Source organism: Leuciscus leuciscus (genome assembly GCF_965113295.1).
Source record: "Leuciscus leuciscus genome assembly, chromosome: 9".
Classification (NCBI taxonomy): Eukaryota; Metazoa; Chordata; class Actinopteri; order Cypriniformes; family Leuciscidae; genus Leuciscus; species Leuciscus leuciscus.
This window is the reverse complement of record NC_138733.1, coordinates 10,069,607-10,085,713: the sequence shown is the minus strand read 5'-3', so window position 1 is coordinate 10,085,713 and position 16,107 is coordinate 10,069,607. Positions and strand designations below refer to the sequence as shown.

The window sequence follows — 16,107 nt, the reverse complement described above, 5'->3', positions numbered from 1 at the left end:
ATATCAACCACCTCGATCAGTTGAACAATACAGATAGAAATGAAACTGCTCTTTTAATTCTTACAAATAAACAATGTTTAATTGCATATATTATTCTTGAACTGACCAAATTGTGTAAAGCGAGAAGGTTACATTAAAAACATACATTTTAACATTACATTTTGATGTTAAATCCACTATTGTTTTGTATAGTCTATATTTAATGCAATTACATCAGAAGTAACTATAATTAAATTGTAAAAGTAAAAGTAATTAAATTGCAGTAATTAGATTACTAAGTAATTAATTACACCCAACATTGATTAAAATATTACATGAGCATTACATGAATGTGAAATTATTATATTATTGACATTTTTATTATTTTTAGATAATTATACGTAATTGTGCATTTATTTAGCCTAACATATGAATAAATATAACATATAGTGTAAATTTAATATAAATATAACAAAAATAATTATGATAAAAAAAAAATCCACTTTAAATGACTATTATGCATGACATGGACTTTAGCCGATAAGTGAACTTGTCTTGCCATTAATAGCATCTAGTATTGGTTTTATATATTAGTGTTAATCAAGCATAATAAATAAAACTACAAAAGCAACAAAACAAGTAAATTTAGTGTACTTTTATTAAATAAACGACAAATGTTTACAAAAGTTGACAGAGTTGAAAGACACAAAGTGAACCAGTTTAAGTACCTTATTAAATAAAATATGACTCGATGCAGGAAAATGTCTCATTAATATGACAAATAAATTGACACTATTAAGAACAAAAAAATATCTCAGTTAAAGTAAAAAAAAAAAAGTTATTTCAGCATTTAAGTTGCACACATTTTGTGAGAACGTTTGCATTAAACACAAATTATATATCATATATAAAATCTTATAAAATGTTCCCCAAGAATATAAAGAAAACAGAAATGCAATACAAAGACAAAGTAAAAATTTGGGTAAAAAGACACTTGAGAAATTGAATGGGTACAGGACAAAAGTTTAAAATATCCAATGCGAATGTGTGTGTGTGTGTGTGTGTGTGTATCACTGATGAGACATACAGGAAGAAACCCCTATGATCTCGGGGCTCAAGGTTTGTTGATCTGGCCAGCAAACAGGATGGTTCCTGAGAGGAGAACGAGATCAGATTTCACAGTCAGGACATTTTTAAACTACAGATTCATAACTATGAAACAGATGTGAGCGGTTTGTGTGTGTGTGTGTGTGTGTGTGTGTACCTGTAGGATTGTGTCTGATGAGAAACAGGAATGGCCTGTCCACAGCCACCCATGGAGGAGAAGATCGGGCGTGCAAGATTGCGGCTGAAATGAGAGAGAACACACTTTAGGATCATGATCATTGGTGAAGGGTGATTGTGAGTTGCCAACAACTTCTGACTTTAAAAACATTTATGACACAGAAACTTACTTGTGGCGGCAGAGGCTTTGGTTCCATCCTCATTGACCTCGATCTTGGCTTTCTGAAGGGCTTTGGACACGTAAACAAACTCCGAACCTGTTACATACACAAACATACACTTAACACAGCCATCAGATATTTTATGATGTTGCACAGCAATAAACATTCTACATCCTAATTTCATTCATCCACCAAAGACAGTCATCGTGTCATTTCATCAGACGGCCACACGGGGGCAACAGAACAAAACACTTCAGACTGCAGATCCAGTTTGGCCTACAACGCTTGCAAAACCTCTTCCTTCCTTCTAGTTCATTTAAAACTTTTTTTAAACTGTCTTTCTCTCTGTACTTTAGTATTCATATTTGTCCCTCTTATTTTCCAACAGATTCTCTTGGCCATTTCTGATATTTTCCAGCTTGATACTTTAAACATTGTATGAAAGTCTATTTCCACACACGCACGCACGCACGCACGCACGCACGCACGCACGCACGCACGCACGCACGCATAATTATGACAAAAAGTTGATATTATAAAGATACTAAGTGATTATTAAGATAATAAAAGCCAAAAATGATGACAAAAGTTGACATTATGAGATAAAGTCATAACTATGAGACACTAGGTCATAATTATGAGATTAAAAAGACAAAATGATGGCAAATTAAGTCATTATGACATTAAAATCATAATAATTGAATAATTAATATATAGTCATAATAATGACAAAGCCAAAACTTATGATAGTAAATAGTAACTGTAATATATAAAAAGTCAGTATTATGAGATAAAAAGTCATTACTACGAGATATGAGATGAATCACAATTATGGCATAAAAAGTTTTAAATATGTGATACTAAGTCATAATAATGAGATAAAGGACATAATTATGAAAAATCCAACTGTCATAATAATGACTTAGTATCTCATACTTTCAGCTATGATTTATGATGACTATGATAATGATTTATCAAAGGATAACTTTTGCTTTCTTATGTGGCACAAATAAGCTTCCATAACACTGAATTTCTGCCCTCGTTAAAATAATTTGGCTTTTCGAAACACCAAAAATCAAGGTTTAAGAATAGAAAGGGCTTAAAATGCAGTCAAAGGAACATTCTGTCATCATTTACTCATCTTCACATGGTTCCAACCCTGTATGACTTCCTTCTATTGTCCATACAATGATATTTCATAGTGCCTGTCAAGCTCCAAAAAGAGCTTTAATGATCATTTTTGACAGACTGACATGTTTTCGAATGGAAAGAATTCTCCTTTTGTGTTCCTTTGAAAACATAACATGTGCGTGATGTTTCTTCTCTGGGTGAACTATTACTTTTAGCTTTCTTTGATTCACTGCTGGCAGCAATTGAGGTCAAGGTTTGTGGTTTAACAGCATGAATTACGGTAATAAAGCAAAGGCTTTGAGGAGAATAGTCTGTTTGGAGATCATCTGGCGCTGGATAGTGACCAGTGACTCATTTTCACACTCCACTGAGAGACGTGATTCATGTGGCTGAAGTTCACAGTCAACAACCAACGATATCATTAGTTCAGGCACAAACATATGCACTCAAGATGAACTCATGAATACAGTGCTGTGCATGACTGACAGCTGTCACTCACTCAGGTGTCTGAAATCAGCTTTGCTCTGACTGAAGATGTTTTTGATTCCCATCGCTGTAAGAGGAGCCTCCAAATCCACCTCTTCCTCGGCTGTGAATCTACTCGAAGAAGAAGAGACAGACAGACACCATTAGTGGTGCTTGTCCTGGCACATAATGAGTCCACAAAGTATGTCAGATTCACCACAGGTCATACCAGTGCTGTTATTGTTAACAAAAACAAAAAAAATTATTAATTATTTTTGGGAATTGAAATAAAATAAAATACTAAATAAATAGTCATAATCATGAGAAAAAAAGCCAAAAGTTACAATGACATAAAAAGTCGAAATTATGAGATACAAAAGTCATTATTGACGAAGTCAAAATTGAGAGAAGTCAAGATTATGGCATAGTCAAAATGACGACATACTATGTCATAATTATGATATAAAAAGTCAATTATGGAAGTCAAAATGATGATATGCTGAGTCAAAATTGTGATAAAAATTCTAAATTGTGACAGTCAACATTATGGCATAAAGTCAAAATGATGACTTAATTATAAGATAAAAAGTAAATTATGACAGTCAAAATGATGATATACTAAGTCATAATTATGAATTAAAAAGTCAATTATCACAATCAAACTGATATACTAAGTCAAAATGATGAGATATAAAGTAAAAATTATGAGATAAAAGTCAAGTTTATAGCATAAAAAGTCAAACTGTTGAGATAAAAAGTCATTATAACCAAAAAAAAAAAAAATATCTGACATTTGTTTCTCATAATTATGACTTAAATATGACTGCTCAAATAATGACTTTTTTTCTTACGTGGCAAAAATGAGCTTCCATAACACTGAATCTCTGCACTTTGCAGCTATTTCAGCTTTTCTAAAGACCAAATCAAGGTTTAAGTATGTAAAGGGTTTTAAACCCTGTGAAAGGGATAGTCCACCAAAAACAATAAACATTCCGTCCTCGTTTACACACCCTCATGTCATTCATAACCTGCATGCTTCATCATTCAGATGCAAACCTTTAAACTTCAAAATTAAGCAAGTTTTCTTGACATCTAACTGAAATGCATAAATTTTAGTTGTACTACAATTAGTAAAACTAAAACTGAAATAAAATAAATTAATAATATATAGAAATATTAGCCCTGCTTAGACTGCTGCCCCCGCGACCCGGCCCCGGATAAGCGGAAGATGGATGGATGGATGGATGGATAGAAATATTAAAAAAGTAAAAAAATAAATAAAAAAATTACGAATGAAAACTGAAAATATAAAAATAAAAGCGAATTAGTATGAATAATACTAAAATAGCACTGCATCATACAAAAGATGCCTTATAAAATGACTGATTTGGAGGGGGAAAGTCCATTCAATCCCACATTGCACTGCAACAACGAGTGTACAACCGATGTACGCTCAACGGCTGTCCGAATTCACTCACTCCTTTTCATTCACTCCTTCAAGTGAACAGGATTGGGGGACTAACATAGGGAATAGTGAATGAGGGTTTAGTGTGTAATGTTGCTGTTTGAGCATAAACAACATCTGCAAAGTTACGACGCTCAAAGTTCAAAGTAAAAGGAGATTTTTTCTTTTAAAGAATTCACTTTTTAAGGTCTACAACAAACGGCTGGTAGGGACTACACGACATTCCTCCCGGGTTAGTGACATCACAAACCATAACATTTACATAAACCCCACCCCTGGGGACGCGATTTATAGGTTATCAGAATATGCTAATCAATGACTAGAAGATAACTCCACAAACTACATAAATTCATCAACTAACCATTCAGAAATGTTGTACATGTTGTCACTTCTTCTTGAGTCCATCTTTCGGTTTGAACATAAAAGGCTAAAGGTTTTTGAAATTTTCGCAAGTAATCGGAGCTGCTAAGGACACAAGCTCTTGAAGCTCCGCCCTCTGCGCCGGGAGCAGCAGCTCATTTGCATTTAAAGGGACAGACACAAAAACGGTGCGTTTTTGCTCACCCTCAAAAAGTGACAATATTAACATGCTATATAAAAATATCTGTGGGGTATTTTGAGCTAAAACTTCACATACACACTATACATAGAGATTAATTTAGCATCTTGTGAAAAGGGCATTATACAGATAGGGCTGACGACGGGTGTCTCACTTTGGCATCAGGAAGCGCATCCTCCTCGGGACCAGCTGTTTGGTCCAGCTCTGGACAGTCGCTGTAGAGATGTGAGGTAAGATGGCCGACAGGGGCTTGGCCTCTTCTAACGGCAACGCAATGAACATGCTCATGCTATTACCGTGATACGGCAGCTCGATCACTGTGTACTTCAAACCTTCTGGAGTGCTTGCTTGACCTGCAGAGAAAACAAGAACAAAGAAACGGATCAGGCTTTGTGTTGCACACTCGGTCTCTCAACTATTAAAGAGGACCTATTATGCTTTTTTTTTTCATGTTCATTGTTCATCTTTCTTTAGTGTGTGATGTTGCTAGTTGAGCATGAAAAAGCTTTGCGAAGTTACAAAGCAGAAAAGTCCCTCCAGCAGGAGTTATTCTCTATATCAGTGTCAGTGTTTCTGAACTCCCTGAAACCATTGTAGTCTTGAGTTTCTTCTGGGAATGAACACGTCACAATATTCCTCTTTTAAATAATTCATACGCAGAATAAAGGGGCGGGCCTGGTTGAGTTAGTTCATAATGTGTTGAAACTCGAAGTTATGTTAAGGGGCGGGACATTTCCCAAACACACTGGAAGTGCTTGACCAATCACAACACACTGATCCAGCCGACCAATCAGAGCACAGTGTGCTTTTCAGAAGGAGGAGCTTTATTGAGACAGGAACTAAACAGAGCATTACTGTCAGACTGGGCAGAGAGGAGCTGCAACTATGAAAGCTTGTTTCTGCCACAGAATAAAACATTTAAAAAAGATAATTGCGATTTTTTTCCTTGCAATTTTGAGTTTAACATCTCGCAGTTCTGACTTATATATCTCGCAATTTTGACGTTATATCTTGCAATTCTGAGAAATAAAGTCACAATTGCATGTAAAGGCCCTTGCACACTGAGTCGTATTCGTTTTCGTTTTATATCTTGCAATTCTGGGAAATAAAGTTAGAATTGCGTGATGTAAACTCGCAATTGTGAGAAAAAAAAAAAAAGGTCAGAATTGTGAGATAAAAAGTCGCAATTACCTTTTTTATATTTTATTCTGTGGCGGAAACAAGATTCCATTATGCAACAATGGAGAATATGGGGAAAATAATGTGTGTTATGAACATTCAAGCATGAAAACCTGTTCTTGTAGAGCCCATAAACAAAACCAAGACTTGCATAATATGGCCTCTTTAAAATATAAGTTTTATGAACCTAAATTTCAGTATATAAAAAAACAAAACCTGACACATGCGTGTATGGATCCTATCCCAGTCACCCCGGTGAACTTTATAAGTGCAGTCTATAAAACACTTAATTCTGCTTGTAAAGTGCTAATATTAAAGCTAGTAAAAGAGCTAAAGTTTATTGGTGTTTTCATGGATCCTTCTGCTGGTGGCCAGACACTCTTGGCTTTTACATTAGAATTCAATTAATTCACATTTTGCACCATTTTATTCCCATCTCCTGGGTTATGAGGAATTGTAAAGTTAAAATACTCCAGTGTTCCCAGATATTTAATAAGTAGCCACGTTTTTATTGCATCACCGTCTCTGGAAAAGAGTTCGACACGTAGCCAGATAATGGCATGAATCACGTAGCAGGAAAAATCTTTCAGTTCTGTGTGTGTGTGTGTGTGTGTGTGTGTGTGTGTGTGTGTGTGTGTGTGTGTGTGTGTGTGTGTGTGTGTGTGTGTGTGTGTGTGTGTGTGTATGCGAGTTTAATAGCTGATGCAACCTGCGAGAAAATCACACCATCTCACCGTAGCTGAAGACGGCGAGCTGGGACATCATGGGCACTTTGTATGACTTTCCATCTCCTGCAGTGAAGCTTCTGGGTTTGGTGTTCTGGGCTTGGAAACGGGACTTCCACAGGCCTTTGAAGTAAATGGAGTTTACAGCCACCAAACGAGTCAGAGCCGGATCGAACATATCCGCCCGGACAAGACTGGGAATATGGCCTGAAGAAAAAAAAGAAAAAACAGAGGAGGTTATAGTATAACATAATATTACTAAATAATCGGCACACAAATAGAATACTAAATATGGCCGGAAAAGTGTGTTATTTTTCAACAAATGGTCACTGAACGGACAACATCAGGAGGTCTAACTAACTAAATATTATATCAGCTGTTTTCAATGTTATGTCCATTTTGTATGAGAATTGCAATTTTTGCACAAATAAATAAATAAATAAATAAAATGGAGGGGAGGAAAAAGAAAGATGTGGAACATATAAATAAAGTTTAAAACACTGATTTGTGTGATTGATAAAAATAAATAAGTTTTTTTATTTGGAAAAATGTTGGTTTTCAGTAACTTAATTCGGTTTAAGTAAATTAATTTTCAATACTTTAGCTTATATTTATGCATGTATATATATATATATTTTTTTTTATATATAACTTGGAAAATGTTCTAAAGATAAATAATTAAAGAAAAAATGTATTCATAAATAAAAAAAATTAATAAATTGGAATTGGAATCAAATATTGGTTTTCAGTTATTGATAAAATTATACTTCCTATGAATTAAATAAACTTGTCTTTAAATGTGGAAAATGTCTTTAAGATTAAGAATTAAGATAATTAAGAATAATATAATTATAGGATTAAAAATACTTTATCATTTCAACAGATTTGTGTTTCTAATGCTTTATTAAAAACATAATGGGAACTCATTTTGTAGCCTATTAATGGCAAGTGGCTATTATATTTATATATATATAAAACATTGAACAATAAAAGCTCTAATCTCAGGGCTTAGAGCTTATTTAGGGATAAATATCACATTTCGAGAGAAGTTGCATTGAAAATCCTTTTGAAGTAATCCAGGCCAGAGGTCAGGGTATCAGATCCAGGGGTCAGAGGTTAACGTGAGGTGTACCTTTAGTGCTGTTCTTCACCCATTCATTAATGGTTTCTGCGGCCTTCTCTGGGTCGCTGTAGTCAATGGTTTGACTGTCGCACAGGAAGTTCTCCCTGTTGGCTGTCAGGAAGTCTTCTTTCATGCTGAAGCCCTCATTGGGGAACAGCCCGTTGGCGATCGTCACAATATCAGCGTTGGATTTGGTCGTTAGGGCCTTATGCAACTTCCGCAACATCTTATATGGACCTAAGAGCAAAACAAACACACGAAAAGGGATTTATATATCAATTACAGGGTTGAAATTGCTATTTTCAAGCAAAAAACAACTGAACATTTATGATACTCCACATGAATTGGCACTGAATCACTCACTAAGAGCCAGAACTACTAAACATTTCAAATTAGCATGAAGCCACAATCTAATGAAACGCAGATGGGAGAGGAAACTGGTGCAGGTGATCTAATGACAATGCGTTAGAGCTGCACGATTCTGGATAAAGTGAGAATCATGATTTTTTGTTTCAAATAGAGATCACAGTTCTATTAATATTAATGGCTGCAGTAATTAGAATGAATATATTTTTTGAATGGTTTGGATGAATGATTCAATGACTCACAAAGACTTCACTTGTTTCATTACTGGATGAATCTGCATTTTTGAACGAATCTCTTGAATGAATGATTCAATGACTCACTCATAAAGACTTCACTTATTTAATTACTGGATAAATCAGCATATTTGAACAAATATCATGAATGAATGATTCGATGACTCACTCATAAAGACTTCACTTATTTAATTACTGGATAAATCACCATATTTGAACAAATATCATGAATAAATGATTCAATGACTCACTCATAAAGACTTTACTTGTTTCATTACTGTATAAATCGGCGTATTTGAACGAATATCTCGAATGTATGATTCAATTACAAATACATATTTAACAGTCACTTGTCGCCACCTACTGGTGTAACGATGTAAACGATATCATCTTTATTTGAAGCGTCAAGTTACTTTTAATCACTGATTTACTCTATTTTGATTGCTACCATAGATATCAATGTTTGTGTACAAACTATATGAACTTTTATCCCAGTACTTCTGTGATCATTAGAAATAATGAGACACAGTGTGGTTGAAAAGACTGTTTGTGAAGCTGTTTCATATCAACACATGACAACTGCTCTCTCTGGATCAGAACGCAGATCTCAATGCTCCGGTATGATTGTGTTAAAGGTTTAATAGACAAAGGCGAATCATTGTAATTAAGGAATAAGATCATGTGGGCGTTTAAATCGAGATTGTAATCTTTTAATGATTAATCGTGCAGCTCTACAATGCACAAATTCAGTGTCATGTCAGGTGCAAAATCAGGTCAGACTTGCTTTTTTAGGGCGGTAAATAATGACGCAAACACCGGTAAATTGACGAGCGCAAACCTTAGTAAATCATGTTTGCATGATTCATTTAAATACTCTCCTCCTATAAATGTAGTGGTATGACAGGGAAACTCCTAATGAACGATTCAATGACTCACTCAAAAAAGACTTTAACGATTAATCATGCAGCTCTACAATGGACAAATTCAATGTTAATCAGGTGCAAAAGCAGTTAAGACATGCTTTTTTAGGGCGGTAAGAAATGGAGCAAATCATGTCGCATGATTCTTTAAATACTCTCCTCCCATAAAGTTAGTGGTTTGAAAGGGAAACTCCTACAAATACATACTCAAGGTCATTTTTATCCCTCATTTCTCACAGCGTGTCTTTAGTAAATCCAGAACGCAGTTTCCTAATGCCTAAAGAGGGTTTGCACTGATACAAGCATTTAGTAAATCTGCCCCTATGTTATAATGCTTAAGCAATGCAAATGAAGAGCAAACACACACACACCAGTCTTCTTGTATTTGAGGCCGGTGAATATCTGTCGGCGAGTGTCCCCGTGGGCTCCCGGGAGCAGCATGCCCAGGACAGAGGCCACGCCGTGAGGGGACATGACCACGTTCTCCAGGGGTTTGTCCTGGACCACACGCAGGAACAGCTGCAGGCCCAGATCAGAGCCTCGTTCTCCGTAAGACGAGGACTGAGACGCAGAGACACTCAGAGAACAAACCGCCAGCAACACACACAGGTGCAATGAGACCGACATCGTGAGGGACACACAGGCAGCTCACCTGGAGAAGAGGCAGACAGACGGGATGATAATGCTCATAAAGCTGTAGTTTTATTATTTTTACAATGATGTGTTTCGTTGGTTTCATACACTTCGTTGTTTGATTACAAACACAAGTTCTGCTCGAAAGATGAAATTGAACGACTAGATAGATAGATAGATAGATAGATAGATAGATAGATAGATAGATAGATAACTTATAGCTTATAACTTACAACATTTACACAAACCACAACCCAAAAACCTGCTTCTGTGTGAGATCTCTGATTTTACTCGATCTAATCAGTAGCCTATTCTCCAGAGCAGAACGATGTTCCGGGACACAAATATTTTCTTTTTTGCATAAAGGACGGGCGGCTCAGAGCGACACACTTTTCCACAATCCTCCGGTCTCTTGGATCTGTGCTGCACACACACTCACACACTCCTGAGCTATTCTATTTCCCGTCACACAGGCCTGCGGCTCAGGAATTTATTTGATTAAGGATAGTGTGTGTGTGTGTGAGAGAGAGAGTGAGTAAGTGAGTGTGTGTGTGTGTGTGTGTGTGTGTGTGTGTGTGTGTGTGTGTGTGTGTGTGTGTGTGTGTGTGTGTGTGTGTGTGTGTGTGTGTGTGTGTAAGAGAGAGAGAGTGAGTTTGAGTGTGAGTGTATGTATGTGAGTGAGTGAGTGAGTGAGTGAGTGAGTGAGTGAGTGAGGGAGTGAGTGTGTGTGTGTGTGTGTGTGTGTGTGTGTGTGAGAGAGAGTTTGAGTGTGAGTGTATGTGTCAATGTGTGTGTGTGTGTGTGTGTGTGTGTGTGTGTGTGTGTGTGTGTGTGTGTGTGTGTGTGTGTGTGTGTGTGTGTGAGAGAGAGAGTGTGAGTGTGTGTGTGTGTGTGTGTGTGAGAGAGAGAGAGAGAGAGAGAGAGAGAGAGAGTGAGTGTGAGTGTGTGTGTGTGAGAGAGAGAGAGAGAGAGAGAGAGAGAGAGAGAGAGAGTGTGTGTGTGTGTGTGTGTGTGTGTGTGTGTGTGTGTGTGTGTGTGTGTGTGTGTGTGTGTGTGTGAGTGAGTGAGAGAGAGAGTGTGAGTGTGTGTGTGTGTGTGAGAGAGAGAGAGAGAGAGAGAGAGAGAGAGAGAGTGTGTGAGTGAGAGAGAGAGAGAGTGAGTGAGTGTGTGAGAGAGAGAGAGAGTGTGTGTGTGTGTGAGTGAGTGAGTGAGTGAGTGAGTGAGTGAGTGAGTGAGAATGTCACTGCTTAAAATTGACTTCATATAACATTGTTACATCATAACTCTACTGACATATTTTGCCAACAGACTGTTGTGATAAATCATTCATTAGTACATTTCACAACTATGAGTCTAAAGCACAACTATCAATCCTGACAAATATTATGACCGTGTTACTGTGCATTAAAAACGTTTTAAACACACAATCCTTCATAGACCTTCAAGAAATTACTGATTTAGTTCAAACAGTCAGTCTTAGAACAGTTAAACAGATCTGATCTCGTCTAATATAAGTCTTAGGCTGGCAAAAACACATCTAATGTTCCTAAAGATTTATAAACAGTCAATAAACAGAGTCTTAAGAACTCGTCTGACCAACTAGGAGTTAACCAAGAGGTAATCGGTCTTACTTTTTAGATTTAAAACCAATCAATCGCCAGTTTTAAAAGGAAAAAATCCGATGACTAACTTGTAAAACTAGTCTAAGCAACTGTACTTTGTCCTAACGTTAGTCGTAGATTAAATTAAACATTCTGATTTGGTCTTGTAACAGTTTAACTGATCTGATCAGGGGCCAAATTGGATGAGCAGTTGGGTTAGTTAGGGGTAATCAGTTACTACTAGACCAACTTACATTTTATTTGTTTTAACTGCAAGTTATGAACAGTCTTAAAGAAAACTTGCAAGATAGTCTTAGATAGTTTATGCAAATAGATATGATATTTATGATATTAGTCTGATGACAGTTGAACAGTGTTGTCTGTATATTGCACGAGTAAAGCGTTATTTTCCGATGACCGCAGAACACTCTTTATAGCCGCTTCACTAGTGTGTTTAATTATAGGCTTTAAAACTCAGTCGGAGCCCAAAGAGAGGCGGGGGTCTGCAACTCAAAGTCAACAACTCCAACAAAAAAAAACAAGTATCTGTATGTTTGTAGTAGCCTATCTTTAGACCTATACAAAAAAACATCTATAACAAGCATCCAGGAATTAAAGCAGCTGTTAATAATGCATGATTTAAGCAGGCTATGAGGAGAAAAAAAATAAGATGCGATATTTATATAATATGCTTCACTAACCTGGACAAGCACGTCTAATTCGTTGGATACGCAGGTAGAGAGCGCGTGTCTTCCGCGAGCGTCCGTGTTTCTCCTCGCGCTCGCTAAAGCGCCTCCGTTTATTTCTTTCGGTACTGAGCGTCGAACTCCGCCTTCTCATACATACGAACACTACGACTTTCTGAATATTAATTAGGTAACCCTGACGTGTGGGGTTGACGTCAACACGCACAACCAACGGCTGTCGAACGTTCCGTTACGTAATTAATATTCATGAGTCCAACAGTCGCCGTTGTAGAATTCGAAGAGACACAAAAAGCCCTTCAGCGAAACTTTGATTAAACTCTCCTCGATGTAAACAGGAAATTACATCAACGCGGAAGGATAGGATAATTAGTGCAGCCTATAATTATATGCTTTCACAAAACAATAAGAATTAGCATCATTCAGGACACAACTGTTGTGCAATTGGTTTACCAAACGGAAGTGACAAACGGAAAGGTACCATGATGAGACAATGTTTTACACGCACTCATTAACTTTCAGACACACTGCCATGGACCATGATAGTATTTAAAAACCATGGTAAATGAGTATGGTTTATTTTACCAGGGGTTTTGGACATGTCATTATGGTAATATCATACAATACTATAGTATAATGCATTGGAGTACGTACCTTGAAAATTTTATTTTTATATGGTACCTTCACTGTATGTTTTTGCTAAAACAATGATCTCTCTTTTAAAACCACATCTCGCAATTCTGACTTTATAACTCGTAATTCTGACTTTTTTTCTCAGAATTGATAGATATCTATTTTATCTTTATGAGATACATATATTTATGAGATAGTCAGAATTACGAGATATAAACTCGAAATTGTGAGGGGAAAGTCAGAATTATGAGATAAATTCGCTTCCATAGTATTCAGTGCCAATTCCTAAGAAGCTCGTTTCCGCCACTGAATAAAAAATAAAAAAGCATAATTTCCGCCACAAATTTTTTTTTTTAAATGGTAGTTTCGACTTTATATCTCACAATTCTGACTTTATAACTCGCAATTCCCCGTTTACATCTCGCAATTATGAGGAAAAAAACAGCAGAATTGTGAGATAAAAAGTCGAAACTACCATTTAATTTTTTTTTCTGTGGCAGAAACAAGCTTCCATTCCTCTTATCAAGGAAAGAAAACACTCTTTCCATGTGCACTTTGGGTTCTTTGTCATGACAGTTGTTGCAGACATCTCAAGGAAGTAATTAGCAAAACCACACCAAAACAATCTGCATGAGCTCAAATTCACAAAGTCATGTTTTCAACATCACAAAACTTCCTTTATTGAGAAACATCTGCAGCAAAATATACAAGTGATTTACATCAAGAAAAAATACATACATTCATTCATACTTTCATAGACATATTACAAACGAAACTGATTTGTTGTAAACTGATTGTTATAAAACGGATCGTTTTAAAAACAGTGCCAAAACGCATTTCTAAAGCAAGAATTTCCTTAGTACCATTAGACAGCAGAACCAACCAATTGGCCATTACACACGAGTCTGAGCATCTGATTGGCTGCTGTTGCTGTCAAATCACTCGGCCAGCCACTTTTGGAGCAGGATGAAGATGCGGTCCCGTGCCAGACCCAGCTGAGGAAGGTCTTCTGCTCGGGGCGGGTACATGTTTGCACAATGAGCCGTTCCTGAGAGAGAGAGAGAAAGAGAGAGAGAGAGAGAGAGAGAGAGAGAGAGAGAGAGAGAGAGAGAGAGAGAGAGAGAAAATGGCACCGGTGAGATTCAGCGGGAAAAAGAGATGAATGTAAATGGAGACGGGACAGACCTTTGATGAAGACAGCCGGAAGGTCACTTGCGATGTCCTGGGTCACTCCGAGAGCGTGCCAGGGGTCAATCGAGCCGTTGGGGAAGACGATGCGAGTGCTCTTGATGTCATATCCTCCGTATTCCTCATTGGTCTGCTGAATGGCATCATCTAACGAGGTGCTCAGATTATATATATCAGCGCACTGCTGCAGGAAATACCTGCACAACAGAAGACCGTTTGATACGTTTAAACACTTAATGCTATTGCAAAGTGCAAACACACAAATGCCAAGACAACAAAATCACTCCAAAACACACACACACACACTCACGGTAGGGGAAAGCCATTGAAGGGCTGGTTCGGTGAATCGGTGCTCTGATAAAATCCAAATTCAGTGCAGGTCTGATACACCCACTGCCGTCCTAAACACACAAATTCAATTCAGCTTCATTTTATGATAGAATACAACATTTCTGATCAATCGCAAGATGTCTCTAATGCCTGGGTGATGTTTCATCAGAATTTTTTTTACATAAAAAAAAAAAATCAGAAATTTAAAATAAATAAAACAAAACAATAACTAAATAAAATAGCTAAATACAAAAAGAAAATAACACAAATTCATTAGGCTTCATTTTCTTTATACTAAATTTTTTTTTTTGGACATCATTCATACTTTCATAAACATAATGCCACACAAATTAAATTCAGCTGCATTTTATGATAGAATACAACATTTCTGATCAATCATAAGATGTCTCTAATTGCCTAAGTGATGTTTTATCCCCCCCCCAAAAAATATCAAATACAAATAATAATAAATAAAAAAAGTAAAAAAAAAATTTTTTATTAATTAAATAAATAAATACATACAAAAACAAATAAAACTGAAATATTAAAATAATATATCAAAATAAGGCCTTTATTAGTTTTTGTATTTATTTTATTCATTTAGTTAATTTATTTAAATGAATTAAAAAAACTAATAAAATGCCTTATTTTTTGTTTATGCTAAATATAATTATTGGGACATCATTCATACTTTCATAAACCTATTACTTACAAAACCGATTTTGAATTCAAGATTGTTAATAAAAAAAAGTGCCATATAAAACCCCTAAAATATGAAAAAAAAATTGCGTTGCGATAGTACTAAATAACCAAAATAAAAACAAACTTAAGTGAAAAAGAACATAAATACATTTATTAGGCTTCATTTTCATTATGCTAAATGTAATTTCTTGAGCATATTTTCATGAGATTAAGTGGTTGAAATACTGGTTCTCATTCAGACAGAGAAAATAAGAGGAAAAACCCATAAAAACGTGTGAAAGGACAAATGAGAGGCCCAGACCGCACTTCCTGAGATATAAAGCTGGAAAACAAGCCAGGAACATCACGTACAAATATAAACAGAGTGTGTGACGTAAGCACTGCACATAAACACACACACACACACACACACACACACACCTCCTCCGGCCTCCGGGCCGCTCCAGCTAGTGTTGCTCATGTCCTGGATGTAGCTTTTATACTGGGTGTTTATGCATGACTGGGAGAAGGTTTTCTGCATCAGACGAGCCACAGCAGCGTATCGATCGTACGGGTCGCCCAGAGAAGAGTCCAGCATCACACTGCACAACACCTTTATCGTGATGTTAGTGCCCACAGCGCCCTGAAACACACACACACACACACTTTTATCTGGCCCGAGAGAAGAGTCCAGCATCACACTGCACAACACCTTTATCGTGATGTTAGTGCCCACAGCGCCCTGAA

The 16,107-nt window shown here is 36.5% G+C and overlaps 2 protein-coding genes across 2 annotated transcripts in view; both read right to left on the bottom strand.

The window, feature by feature from the left end:
* Positions 1-619: 619 nt before the first annotated feature.
* serpine2 (serpin peptidase inhibitor, clade E (nexin, plasminogen activator inhibitor type 1), member 2) lies at positions 620-12,681 on the bottom strand. The gene is made up of 9 exons (XM_082180145.1): positions 12,526-12,681; positions 9,962-10,242; positions 8,081-8,308; positions 6,958-7,155; positions 5,199-5,397; positions 3,055-3,152; positions 1,434-1,520; positions 1,244-1,327; positions 620-1,131 (listed from the first exon to the last, which is right to left on the bottom strand). Exons 2-9 carry the CDS (start codon positions 10,215-10,217, stop codon positions 1,094-1,096), a joined length of 1,188 nt encoding a protein of 395 aa, XP_082036271.1. The 5' UTR covers positions 10,218-10,242; positions 12,526-12,681; the 3' UTR covers positions 620-1,093.
* A 1,135-nt stretch (positions 12,682-13,816) lies between these two features.
* prss59 (serine protease 59, putative) overlaps positions 13,817-16,107 on the bottom strand; it is a 14,101-nt gene continuing 11,810 nt past the window's right edge. The window contains exons 6-9 of the mRNA XM_082180083.1: positions 15,802-16,003; positions 14,660-14,750; positions 14,347-14,546; positions 13,817-14,209 (exon numbers count right to left, since the gene is read on the bottom strand). Coding sequence (XP_082036209.1) covers positions 14,100-14,209; positions 14,347-14,546; positions 14,660-14,750; positions 15,802-16,003 — 603 coding nt within the window. The 3' untranslated portion in view covers positions 13,817-14,099. The remainder of the gene's footprint in view (positions 14,210-14,346; positions 14,547-14,659; positions 14,751-15,801; positions 16,004-16,107) is intronic.